Source organism: Microcebus murinus, chromosome 10 (genome assembly GCF_040939455.1).
Source record: "Microcebus murinus isolate Inina chromosome 10, M.murinus_Inina_mat1.0, whole genome shotgun sequence".
In the NCBI taxonomy this organism is placed as follows: domain Eukaryota; kingdom Metazoa; phylum Chordata; class Mammalia; order Primates; family Cheirogaleidae; genus Microcebus; species Microcebus murinus.
In genome coordinates, this window is record NC_134113.1 from 94,990,733 (window position 1) to 95,003,661 (window position 12,929).

General features: G+C 52.9%; 1 protein-coding gene across 5 annotated transcripts in view; it reads left to right on the forward strand.

Moving 5' to 3' along the window:
* Positions 1 to 10,600: 10,600 nt before the first annotated feature.
* Positions 10,601 to 12,929, forward strand: part of CHD4 (chromodomain helicase DNA binding protein 4) — a 33,227-nt gene continuing 30,898 nt past the window's right edge. For all 5 annotated transcript variants that reach the window (XM_012760448.2, XM_012760449.2, XM_076007736.1 and 2 more), the window contains exons 1-2: positions 10,601 to 10,740; positions 11,592 to 11,769. In XM_012760448.2, the coding sequence (XP_012615902.1) occupies positions 11,670 to 11,769 (100 nt within the window). In that variant the 5' untranslated portion in view covers positions 10,601 to 10,740; positions 11,592 to 11,669. The remainder of the gene's footprint in view (positions 10,741 to 11,591; positions 11,770 to 12,929) is intronic.

Sequence of the window (12,929 nt, forward strand, 5' to 3'; positions counted from 1 at the left end):
TGGGGTTTTCTTTTTTTTTCTTTTCTTTTTTTTTTTGAGACAGTCTTGCTTTGTTGCCTAGGCTAGAGTGAGTGCTGTGGTGTCAGACTAGCTCACAGCAACCTCAAACTCCTGGGCTCAAGCAATCCTTCTGCCTCAGCCTCCCAAGTAGCTGGGACTACAGGCATGTGCCACCATGCCCAGCTAATTTTTTCTATATATATTAGTTGGCCAATTAATTTCTTTCTGTTTATAGTAGAGACGGGGTCTTGCTCTTACTCAGGCTGATTTCGAACTCCTGACCTCGAGCAATCCGCCCGCCTCGGCCTCCCAGAGAGCTAGGATTACAGGAGTGAGCCACCACGCCCGCCCGGCCTCTTGGGTTTTCTGAGGGTGGTTAGTAGTAGTACATCACATGGAACACAGCCCTGGGTTTACCTGAGCAACCTGGGGGTGGGCTGGGGGAGGGTAGTCACACAAACACTTGCAGGGGTGTGGGGGTGGGGATGGGGGTGGGGTTCTCTGGGAAAGAAAAAGGGAACTTCGCCACAGCCAGGACAGAGGAGTTACAAGGAAGTAAGAGTGAGAAGGGAAGACTGGGGTGGGCTGTCTGCTCTCAGCAAGCCGGTGCCAAGGGAAATGGGTCCATCTACTGTTCCCTTCCCCTCTTTTTTTCTTGGAGACAGAGTCTCGCTCTGTTGCCAGGCATGAGGAGGGCAGTGGTGTGATCATAACTCACAGCAACCTCAAACTCCTGGGCTCAGGTGATTCTCCTGCCTCAGTCTCTTGAGTAGCTGGGACTACACACGTGTGCCACCACACCCGGCTAATTTTTAAATGATTTTGTAGAGAGGGGGACTCCCTGTGTTGCTCAGGCTGATCTTGAACTCCTGGTCTGATCCTCCCACCTTGGCCTCCCAAAGTGTAAGGATTACAGGCATGAGCCACTGTCCTGGCTCCTTCCTTCCTTACCCAGGTAGGGAGGCTGGGAGGGGCTGCAGAGTTGGCACTATGACATCTTCAGACCCTGACATTAGTACATGAGTGAGGGAGTTGTTGCCATGGGTGCGTCCTGTAGCATTTCTGTCCCTATGTCTCTCAGTATTGTATGTTTTCTGTGTGTGTGTGTGTGGTGAGAGAGAGAGAGAGAATATGAGATTGTCAGTGTTTTCCCATGTGTTTTAGTTCCATGTACGCCTTTTGTGTGTGCCTTTTGCGAAGGCTCCACATGGCGATTTACAGGGGTAAAATGACCCCTGGTGGCCAAGTCGGAGAACTGACCTAGATTCCTCAGGGATAGCCATGAGCTCCCGGCCTTTGTCCATGTGGGTGGAGGTTGGAGCCCTATCCCGGAGAGGCCTGGTGGTTAGCACCTGCTCCATTTTACTTCAGCCTCAGGGTTCAAGACCTGTGCCCTTCCTGTCCTGAGAGCACCAACAGCGCCAAGCCTCATAGTCCAAAATCTCAGCACTTTGTCCTATCCAAACTGGATCAAACACAATTTTAAAACATTACTTAGGTAATTTTATGTGCAGGTACATGAGTGAATCCCAAAGTAATTAAAATTCAGCATGTTTCATTTTCTCGCATATCATGTAATTTAATTATTTATTTATTGTAATTTTTATAGTTTATTGCCTATCTCCCCTGGTAGAATGTAAGCTCCATGAGGGCAGGGATTTTTGTTTGGTAATCTGATGTATCCCCAGCATCTACAAGAGTGCCCAGCACGGAGGAAGTGCTCAATAAATATTTGTTGAGTGAATGAACAGTCAGATCTTGCTGCGAAGTAATTTACTATCTATCCAGGACTATAGAACTGGTACACAGTAACTCTAAGGTGAGACAAAACATGCAAGAATGTATGGTGTTGGCAGCTAATTTAGTAGGCAATGGGAAGCCCCTGAAGGTTTGTGAGTGACACTTTGCTCACACTGACATACCATGTAGGAGAAACTGTAGGGAAATTAGGTGGGGGGACTCAAGGGGAAAAAGGGTGGCCAGGGAGCCATGGCAATAGTTGAGGAAAAGTGTGACATGGCCTGTGGAAGGAGTAGATGGAAATGGGTGGTCTCCAGTGTGAAATCTCTGGTGTCAAAGGTTTGGGGCACTGTTTCCCCACACTCAGATATCCAAAGGACTTCTGTCACGAGAATAGAGGCAAGAATAATTTAAGGAGAAGATGCAGGCAGAGGAGGAATGAACAGAACCTGACAAGTCACAGGCTGGGAGGTTTAGGAAAACTTGCAGCCACTGCCATTTTCACAGGATTCCCCAATTACCACGCTGCACTATGAAGGAAGCAAGGTGTCCAGAGCCCTCACCACATGCCCTGGGGCTACCGCATTTACTGTCTAGGAAAGTCCGAAGGAGGAGGAGGAAAAAATCCTAGATGGAAGGAAAGAGCATTAGCAGGTTTTAAAAATGCTCTTCCGTGTGTTAGGATTTCAATTGAGTGCTTAAGATGCATTATCTTATTTAATTATTATAATAACACTCTGTTAGGGATGGTGATTATCCCCATTTTACAGATGAAACACCCTACGCAATCTGAGATCCTAAGGTCACACAACCAGGAAGTGGCTCCCAGATTCCTACTCTTTGCAGTACCTCCTGCTCTCTCTCTCCTCCCAGGCACTTCCTTTCCTGTTACCTACCACACCTGTTTTCCTTGCTGCTTCCCTCGGCATGTAGGCCACTTCTCTCATCTGCCTGTCTCACCTGGAATCTGCTGTGTCCTCTCCACCCCACTCTTCCCAGTTCTTCCCCCATGCTCCTCATCCATCGCCCCTTTCCTCTCCACTTGCCCCAGGCCTGTGTGCTGGACACAGTGCTGCCTGAGGGGCCGAGAACAGGGCTCACCAGGTTTCCAATTGCAGAGTGCCCTAAAACACACCCCATCAAGGGCTTGTCAGTGGCACACATAGGCAGGATGGCCTAGACTTCATGCATTTGGCCGTGGCTCTCCTCCCCTAGCCTGGAATGTACCCATCTCCAAGGCAGCACTCTTGGTTGTCCACCAGCTAAACTGAGGAGGGCACCATCCCTCGGTTCCTGTTCCTTGAAGTCTGTCTCCTCTATAGGCTGGTCCCTCCATATGGTGAGAGCAGTTGGGGCAAAAGTAACAATCACTGATCTTAAAACAAATTTAAGAGAACCAGGGCAGAGGTCAGGGATTCCAAAGGAGGGCAGAGATGTTTCCTTCTTGGTCCTCAACCATCTTGAGGGAAACCCCCATGAGGTTGCCAGCTGGGGTCCCATGGAAGACGTGGGGAAGGGGAGGTTAATCTCACAGGAGGGCCTTCCTTCTCCATCCTTTCAGGAGGCCCTGGGCCCGAGGCTGGAGTGGTTCTCACTGTGCTCTCCTTGCCAGAGGAGCACTGAAAGCACTGGAAAGTGAAGTTTCTCACAGGGGGTTTGAAGAATCCCAAAGGTTCCCAGAACTTTGGACTCAAACAAACCTGGGCACTAACTTCAGCTTATTCACTTCTTGGCAATGTGACTTGAGCAATGTGACTTTCTTAATCTCTCAGAGCCTCTGTTTTCTCCTCTGTGAAATGGGGCTCATAATGTCTACTTACCAGGCTGTTGTGGGGTCAATGAGAACACTTTTGAAAGGCACTTTAGAGGCCCCTACACAGGAGCTTTCCAACAAGAGTATGGGGAGGAGATGCCACTGGTAAAGTCTGCTTGCGATGCCCAAGGGGTATGTTTCTGGAAGACCTTAGGGTTCCAGGTGAATCCTCACCCTGACAGAGCTCTGCCAGCAATCAGAACTAGGGCCAGGGGAGCTGGTGAGCAAGGCAGGCTGGGCACGTTTCCATGGTGCTAGGTCAAGCAGTCTTCTTGGGCAGTGACAGGCCTACTGCCCTCTGGGGGCACTCTCTCCCCACCAGGTCGATGTCCATCCCACAGACTAAGGAGTAGATGGAAAAGTGCATGAAGGGGGGAGACTGGATGAAGAACCAAGCAATGGAGAAAGGGCAAGGGAGGAGGCTGGAGGGGAAGTGAGGGCCCAGGCAGGCACAGGGTGGGGCTGGGAGAGGGGCCCAGGGCAGGAGGGCGGGAGAGAGCCTGGGAGGGAAAGCGCCAACCAGCGAGGGAGGAGGGACAGGGAGGGAGACCGGCGGCGCTGACACAGCCTCGATGTGTGGAACGGGCTGGGGTTTGGCCCACAGGTCAGGCGTCTGGCAGTATTATGGGATGGAGAGGCCTTAGGAGACAGGGAGAGTATTATGGGCTGGAACAGCCTTAGGAGACTGGGGAATATTATGGGCTGGTGAGGCCCGGCTCCAACTGGAGGCGGGAGGAAGGGGTGCGGGGCGGGAAGGGGGGGTGGTGGTGGAAGAGAGTATTATGGGCTGGAGGCCTCCTGCGACCAGAGGCAAGAGTATTATGGGCTGGCAAGGCCTTCGGTGGCCAGAGGGGGGAGCAGCGGGGGATGGCACCGGCTGCATGTGACTGAGGGGGGGCCAAGTTGGGGGGGTGGTGAGTGGGGGTAGGGGAGCTTATTATGGGATAGCTCTTTGTACCTACTGCGGGGACTGCTTCTCCAGAAGATATTATGGGATGTCGTGTGTGGGAGGGGGAGTGGGGCTGGGGGGATTATTATGGGATGGTGGTGCAGGATGGGGAGGGCCTGAGGAGTTCTTCAACACCCCCACCCCTCACCCCTTACTCTCTTGCCACTCTCTCGAAGGGCCCAAGGGGAACACCTGAAATCCATCTCCCTGCACACACACACACACACACACACACACACACACACACACACACACACTCACACACTCACACACTCTCTCTCTGTCTCTGTCTCTCTCTCTCTCTGTCTCTCTCTCACACACTCTCACTCTCTCACACTCTTTGGGCACCTCAACCCATCCTAGGTGTCTCCTCTAACTAGCAGCCACCTCCTGGGTGCTGAGGGGAAAAGGTAGCCCCTAGGGAAGGGGGAGAAAGCCCCAAAGCTGGGTCGTGGTGGCCAGTGGGTCACACCTCCCACCTGCACAAGGCCCTCTTTTGCTCCCCAGCCCCTATGCCACTCTCCTTCCCCTTCTCCCTCCCTTCCACAAAGTGGGGGCCCTGGATCCTCCTCCCCTCCTCCGCCCCTCCATTTCCTCTCCAGCTCCCTCCACAGCCGTAACCAGTAAAACAGGCGGCCAGCTATTATGGGATGGCTGCTCCCAGCAGCTCTGTAGGGAGGGGGCGGTCACCGCGGAATGTCTCTTGTGGGTGGCTATTATGGGATGGCCGCCTCTTTTTTGGGGGGGGTGGGGGCTCAGGAGGATTATTATGGGATGTACCCTGCACAGCTGGGTGGGGCTGTCCTGGGTAGGTGAAGCTGGTGGGGGCGGGAGGAGGTGAGGGAAGGAGAGGAAGGAAGAGGGAGGGAAGGAGCTGAGGAGGGTGGGGTGAGCCCTGGAGCCCGACCTGAGGCCTGGCAGGAGTAACTGGCTAGAGAGGTTTCTTTGGTGACAGCTGTTTGAAGAGCCCCTGGGGCAGGCTCCAGTGAGCCAAATCTGAACCCTGGACACCTGGGTCTTTTTCCCAGCTTGTGAGCTCCAGGGTTGCTGAGTCCAGGGCCTTCAGTGCTAAGCCAAAAGTGAGAGCTCATAGGTTCTGGTTGAGTGGCGCACCAAAGGGAGTAGTGCTCCTGGGTGACCATGGTATCCAAGTCCTCCTCTCTATCTTTGCTTTCCCAGGTTTGAGCCTTGGGACCATAGCTCAGGTAGTGGTGGAGTTGTGCATGGGGAACTTGGCTACCATGCAGTCACACCCAAAGAACAGAGGCTGGGTTGGCTCCTGAAGGACAAACACCTGGCAAATCACCCTCTGGGCCCCACATGATCTGTGTCCTGTCTAGCCATCACAGTGCACTGTCCCTGCTGCTTGTCTTCCCTCTGTTGTCTTCCAAAATCCCCTTGTCTGGCACTGCAAGGGAACACTGTGGCCCCTTGGACCTCTTATGAACAGAGTTTCTTGGGGTTTCACAGAACAAAAGTGTAAGAAGAATTATGGAGCCTGTGCTGAAACTCCACGGACAACCCACTCTGAGTGTTATTCTAGGTTCTTCTGTACCATGGGATGAAAACAGAACACTAAGGTAACTGGCTAGAGAGGCTGCCCTCATGGGTGTATTAATTAGGAGATTATCCCACCCTTAGTCTCTGTGGGCCAATCATGCTAGTGGCTTATTTACAATTTATCTGGGAAGGTAGCATGGGGCTAGAGTAGGGGGCGGGCATAGAAGCTTAAAGACAAAAGCAACACATAAACACACATCCTAGCCCTAGAACTCATGAAGAGATAGCAGGGAGAGCTGAGAAGTAAGAGAAGCAAGTGGATAAGTGGGTAGAACCTGCAGGGATAGACAGAAGGAGTGTGGTAGACAAAGGGTACTAATATATTTCATCACAGGCAAGAGGCTGTGACTCCCCTGTTGTGAACTCTCTTACTGGTTTAGATTAACAAATCACTGAAGTAATGTGATGTACATATGAGCATAAGGGTATGGGCCAGATAGAGATATTACAGAAGGGAGTTGGAGGCCTAGAGACAGGCTGGATCCCCTAGAGAAATGAGGATAGGAGAGGACACAATAGGCAGCCCTACATAGGAAGAAGAAACTTCCTTAAAAGGAGGCATCCCCACATTATGGTAGCTGGAAAAAAGCTACCTCCTCCCCCCGCATTGTAGAGCACAGATTTCACTGGAGCATTGGAGAGGCATTGGAGAGGGCTTGGATAATGGATGGAGTCCAGTCTTTTTTTGTTTGTTTGTTTTTGAGACAGAGTCTCACTCTGTTGCTGGGCTAGAGTGCCGTAGTGTCAGCCTAGCTCACAGCATCCTCAAACTCCTGGGCTCAAGCGATCCTCCTGCCTCAACCTCCTGAGTAGCTGGGAATACAGGCATGCGCCACCATGCCTGGCTAATTTTTTCTATATATTTTTAGTTGGGCAATTAATTTCTTTGTATTTTTTAGTAGAGACAGGGTCTCGCTCTTGCTCAGGCTGGTGTCGAACTCCTGACCTCGAGCTATCCGCCTGCCTTGGCCTCCCAGACTGCTAGGATTACAGGCATGAGCCACCGCGCCAGGCCTGGGGCCCAATCTTGATGTCAAGAGAATTTAACATGGAAGACTATGGAAGCTGTGCAGAATGGGGGAAACGGCCGGCACACTACAATGAATGCAGCAAGAAGGTGGTCCAGGGAGTTGGATTGAATACTGGAAAAAGAAAACACAAACTTCAAAGGTGACAGTGGGAGCTTTTGGCAAGACCTGGGGTCTTTGATGCTGAAAACCCCAGTCCTAAGATGAGAAGAGAGTGAAATGTGGAATGGTGGTGGTTTCACAAAGTCAAGCAGGAGCTGGTGGGAAGACTTGTGTGCATCCCTGGTGCTCTGCTGGGGAGCAGAAGGATTGTAATTTCCCGAAGCAAGCTCTTGCCTCTCCTGTACTCAATCCTCCACGCCAGTTCTCTAGTCCCTTGGATCCCAAAGGAGGCGAGAGTCATCTGGCCAGGCCCTTTCTCCAGGCAAGTGAGATGAGAAGGGCAATGCAGAGATGGCATGAGGTTCATTCCACTTACTTCCGGCCAGGAAGGGCCCTTCCTACCAGGAAGTTCCAGTTTCTTTTCAACCTGTATCACTTCCATAGGTCTTGGAAAAGGCACATGAGAAGAAAGGAGGACATCATCTCTGGCTTGGGGGTTGGGGGCAGCAAGGCAGTGGTTGGTGCTGGAGCATTGGTTTTCCCTTGGGTCCTGAATCTCTGGGGATCAGGAAGAGGAAAAAGTGACAGGTGTATGGGCTCAGATTTCTAAGGGGCAAAGGGTTTTTTTTTTTTTTTTTTTTTTTTTTTTATAGATATATGCAACTTTATGGGGCAAAGGGTTTTTAAGATTGGCTCTTCCAACTTTCTAGAGCTGGTCCCCAGGGTGGCTGGAGGGTGGGGCAGTTAAGGGACGGGGATGATGTATTTTGGAGGGCTACTTTGTGGCATAATTGAAAGCATGAGGCATCCCAGAATGTTGACTTGTACATGGGAAGGGGAAGATGGGGAACATTATACAACTAAGGTTTTTTTCGAGGTGGAGAATGGGGCCTCAATAAGATAAGGATGGGGGCAATTGGAGTTGTTCTGAAATTTAAGGATCTAAAATGGGAAAGTGGCCGGGCGCGGTGGCTCACGCCTGTAATCCTAACTCTCTGGGAGGCGGAGGCGGGCGGATTGCTCGAGGTCAGGAGTTCGAAACCAGCGTGAGCAAGAGCGAGACCCTGTCTCTACTATAAATAGAAAGAAATTAATTGGCCAACTAATATATATAGAAAAAATTAGCCGGGCATGGTGGCGCATGCCTGTAGTCCCAGCTACTTGGGAGGCTGAGGCAGCAGGATCGCTTGAGCCCAGGAGTTTGAGGTTGCTGTGAGCTAGGCTGATGCCACGGCACTCACTCTAGCCTAGGCAACAAAGCGAGACTCTGTCTCAAAATAAATAAATAAATAAATAAATAAATAAAATGGGAAAGTGACTGAAAATATGGGACATTGAGGGTAAGCAGGATTTGGTGTTCCAGAATGAGGGTAACAATTCTGCCATGTTGATGATGTCCTTCCTCAAGAAGGAAGGACATGAAGATATTATAGGATTTCAGTATTAGGAACACTGGATGGATCCCACTGAGTGCTCTCTAGTCAGAATGCCTTAGTATGTAGGGAACAGACAGGAGATTATCTTGACCATACATCTATACCCACAAATCCTGTTGGAATACCTTCCAGCCTCTAGAAGGACTGCAGTGAATTCTACAGGGATATGCTGTCTCCTGAGATCTGTAGGATTTATTTTATTCTCTGGAATAGGACATTGGGAAAATAGCACTCGGTAGTTCTCCCTTGACACCAGACATTCTATCTGGTATCATAGTTTGTTTGTTTTTGATTCTTGAAGGGAGGCACCCATGGACTTTGCATTCTCCGTGGTGCCCAGTTCCGTGCCTTGCTAGGTTCTGTGTCAATGTATATTGAATGAACATGAGTAGTGAGTGGCAAGCAGAGGGAGAGCAGGTCTCCACTCTTGGTGTGTACACAGCAGCATCCTCAGTTCACATCACGGTGGAATGTCCATCCATAAGAGTGGCCCAGGGTGTTGATGAAAGGTCTCTGACCTGGTGGTGGGGGGAGAGGACTGCTAGAATGTTGAGAAATGGTCTTTGGATGGGAGTTTGTAATTATTATGGGATGCTCTGGGGTGAATTAAACTTGATGTAAATGTTTCGTCTGTCAGCTTGGAATTTTGGTTGGTCTTCCTCAAAACTTAAGAGCTGGAGGTAAGCACAGGGAAAATATCTGGATTTTGGTGGGACTGGGTGGGGCCCTAGGTTGGCTCTCAGAACTTGAGTGTCTGGAAATGTTGGCCTGAGGGAGAATAGGGTCCTAGATATTAAGAAGCTTTTTGTGGGTACACTGCTTTGGCCCAGAAAGGGATTAAGGTGTGTGTGAGTAGGGGTGGGGACAGGGTAGTATGGGTAGCCTGCCTGGTCCTCCCTGCTCTGGGTGTTAGAATAGATTGACAGTATCTAGAGATGGGGGAGGTATGAATATGAATATTATGGGATGCCTAGCTGGAAGGTTATGGGGTGGAGGAGTGGAGATGAAGCATTATGGGATGTGACACTGCATTGTGCTGGGAGCATTATGGTATGTCTGGTTGACCACGGGCTCCTTGTAATTATTATGGGATGTCAGGGTGTGAGTGGGGGAGTAAAATTATTATGGGATATCTTTCCAGTGTTGGGGAGAGGAGGTTCGATGTCCGTCTGTAGGGCTGTTGATTATGGGATATCTCTTTGACAGGGGAAGTTATTATGGGCCTCAGAGCTAGGAGAGTGTGAAGGCTGGGGGTGATGTTGTGAGCATCTAGACCCTAGCCTGCAGGGACTGAGGGCAGCTCCAGGGGCTGGTTATTATGGGATGTCAGTATAGAAAGTGGGAGACTGATTATTACGGGATATGTGTGGGAGGAGGCCGAATGTCCGTTGTTGTAGTATGGTGTGGGGGGGGTGAGTTTCTGACTATTATGGGATATCAAACTGGGGGTGGATGAAGGGTGGTTATTATGGGATGTCTGTGGGGGATGGGGATGAGTATTATGGGATATGAGGCTGAAGTGCTGGGAGGGCTGCTTATTATGGGATGGCCATGGGGAGGGAGGGGTGATGAATTATTATGGGATGTTAGCTTTAGGGCCAAGAGTGAAGAAGTTGGCAAAGGATGGCTATTATGGGATGTCTAAGAGTGTTAGATGCAAAAGGTCTGCAACATTATGAGATGTCAGCCGTCCCCTGGCATATAGGTATATGAAATGTGTGTGGGGGGGCCGAGGTGTGTGTGTGTGTGGGGTGTCCGTGTGTATTATGGGATGGCCAGGAGGTGGGCGGTTGCCCGGGTGACACGCGCGCGCGCGCTCGAAGGGGCGTGGCCAATGGTTGCCTGAGCGACGAGGGGGCGGGGGTTGCCCGGGAGACCTAGGGGAGGGTGGCGGTAGTGGAGGGGGGGTTGGAGTTGGTTGAGGTTATTATGGGCTGTCCTTGGGGGGGCGGGGCCTGTGCGGTGGGATTTCCCGGCCGGTGTTTCGGGCCCTTTAAGAGGCGACGCCGGAGCCGGAGCCGGAGCCATTTTCCCCCCTTCGGCCGTGGCGAGGAGGAGCTGGAGCGGGAGTGACACCGGGCCGGACCCAGCACGACCTGCGGCGGCTCCGGGGTGAGGAGAGTGCGGGGTTCCCAAAGAGACGCCCCTCACTGCCCGACAAGCCCCGAGGGTCATCCCTTCTCCCGCCCCTTCCTCTGGAGTCCCTGGACCGGCGGACCGCCCCCTGCCCGGAGGAGCCGACCCTTCCTTTCCCTCCCCTGCAGGGTGCCTGGCCTCCCCCTACACTCCCCCACCCGAACCCTGCCCGACTCTTGCCCCCGGCGACCCCCACCCCGGGCTTCGTCTCCCACAATGCCGGCGCCCGCCCCCTTGCTGTTTGCTCACTTGCCCCCCGGGACACGTGGCCCGGCCCCCTTCCCAGTGGGAGCTCTCTTGTCCCCCTCGTCCCTGCCTCCAGCCCCCCGCAGCGCTCGAGCCTCCACGCCCCCTCGTCTCCGCGGATCCTGAGGAGAACCTGAGTTGTCCCAGAGGACAGCCTTTGGAGAGCTGCCCTGTCTGGGGACTGGCCCCTCCCCGGGCGCAGGGAGGCGCCCCCCCACCCCCAAGTGACCTTGTGTCCCCGAGCGCCTCGCCGCCTGCCGCCTCCCCTGGCCCCCCCGCTCCGCGGCCGCTCGGACCCCCCTCCCCCGTCACACTCTGCCCTGTCCAGGCCGGCTTCCCCCCTCCCCACGCTTGCACCAGCCTGCCCTCGGGGCGTCGCTCCCTCTCTCCGTGGGGGCGCCTGTTGGGGAGCCGGCTTCCGGGCTGCCCCCGAGGAGTGTGGAACTAAGTTCAGCCTGAGCGGTTCGGGTGCCCTGCTAGGGTGGCTGGGGTGGGGGGCGGAAAGAGCGGGTGGGTGTGGGGGAGGGGGACAGTGCGCGTCACTGACTGTTCTCCCTTTCTCTCCCCCCTCCCCCGCACAGTGACTCGGGCCAGTGTAGAGGGCCCCAGGCCGCCGGCTGGAGCAGCTGGGCCAATTCCCTGGCCGGGAGCGGAAGGGGATGGCGTCGGGCCTGGGCTCCCCGTCCCCCTGCTCAGCGGGCAGTGAGGAGGAGGATATGGATGCACTTTTGAACAACAGCCTGCCCCCACCCCACCCAGGTAACATCTTCTTTCCGAGGGCCCAGGGCAGGAAGGAGGCATTTGGTCCCTTCCGAGTGCCTGGTGAGGCAGGGTTGTGTGGCTCCTCTCTCTAGGCAGAGCCTGAAGTGGAGGGCATCCGAAGGGAGTGGTTCCCTTCTGCGGAGCTCTTGTGTGAGCGGGGTGGAAGCCATGTGCCTCCTGGGCACCGCGGATGGAGATGCAAGCTAGCTGCACTCCTCTGTCTTGAGGAATGCTATGGAGTTCCCGGTTGAGGGAGCTCTCTGGGCTGGCAAGCATTACCTGGTGTGGGTCCTTGGAGGAATGCAGGTAGCTGGGAACCCTGGAGGCTAGCTGGTGGTGGTGACAGAGGGGAGAGTATTGGGGATTTGTGTTTGAGGAGACCAGCTGGGCATCTGTGCTGGTAGGATCCTGTGGTTGCTGCTGTGGAAAGGAAAGAGGGAGTGCTGGTTACTCTTTATCTGATTATTTTTAGCTTCTGATCAGTTACCGGTTTTCTGTGCAGTTTCAACTGTGTGAAGTTTGAATCGCGCTCTTCAGCAGGCTCTGGAGCGCTTTTAGCCAGGCATGTTGCTGGAATGTTTTGAGTGGGGAAATGATGAGGGTTAGGGGAGGATGTAATAGCCTAGTAGGGAGGGGCAAAAGAAGGGAGGGCACCCTGCTTTCCCTAGCGGGTGGACATAATCCTGGCTTTTTTCCTAGAGGTTTCTGCCCCTGTGAGATAGCCTGGGGTTTGGGCTGGCAGTGTGAAGTGTTTGTGTAGGTGTGTTAGGGGTTGTGCTTATCTGTGTTTTGGGGTGGCTCCATGAACTGGCCAAACCCGTATGGTTATTACCACCCTGCCTGATTGGAGTAGCCCTTGTCTATTCTCAAATGATGATTGATGTCATGCTCCTAAGTGGATGTCTCTCTCTTGTCTGTCTTTCCTTCTTCTGAGCCCCTAGCTACTAAATTGCTTATTTGTTTCCTTGACCTTTTTTTCTAGCTTCATTTTTTTTCCTACATGCCCTTTCTTCATCCCTTATGCTTCCACTTATCTTCTCATTCTGGAGCCTGCTGATCCTGTTTTTGTTTTCCATCCAACATGTTTTACTTCTGCCTTTTCTCTTAGCTCCAGCCGGAAGTTGAGGTGGTCTGCAAGAGATGCTTTCTCATTTGGC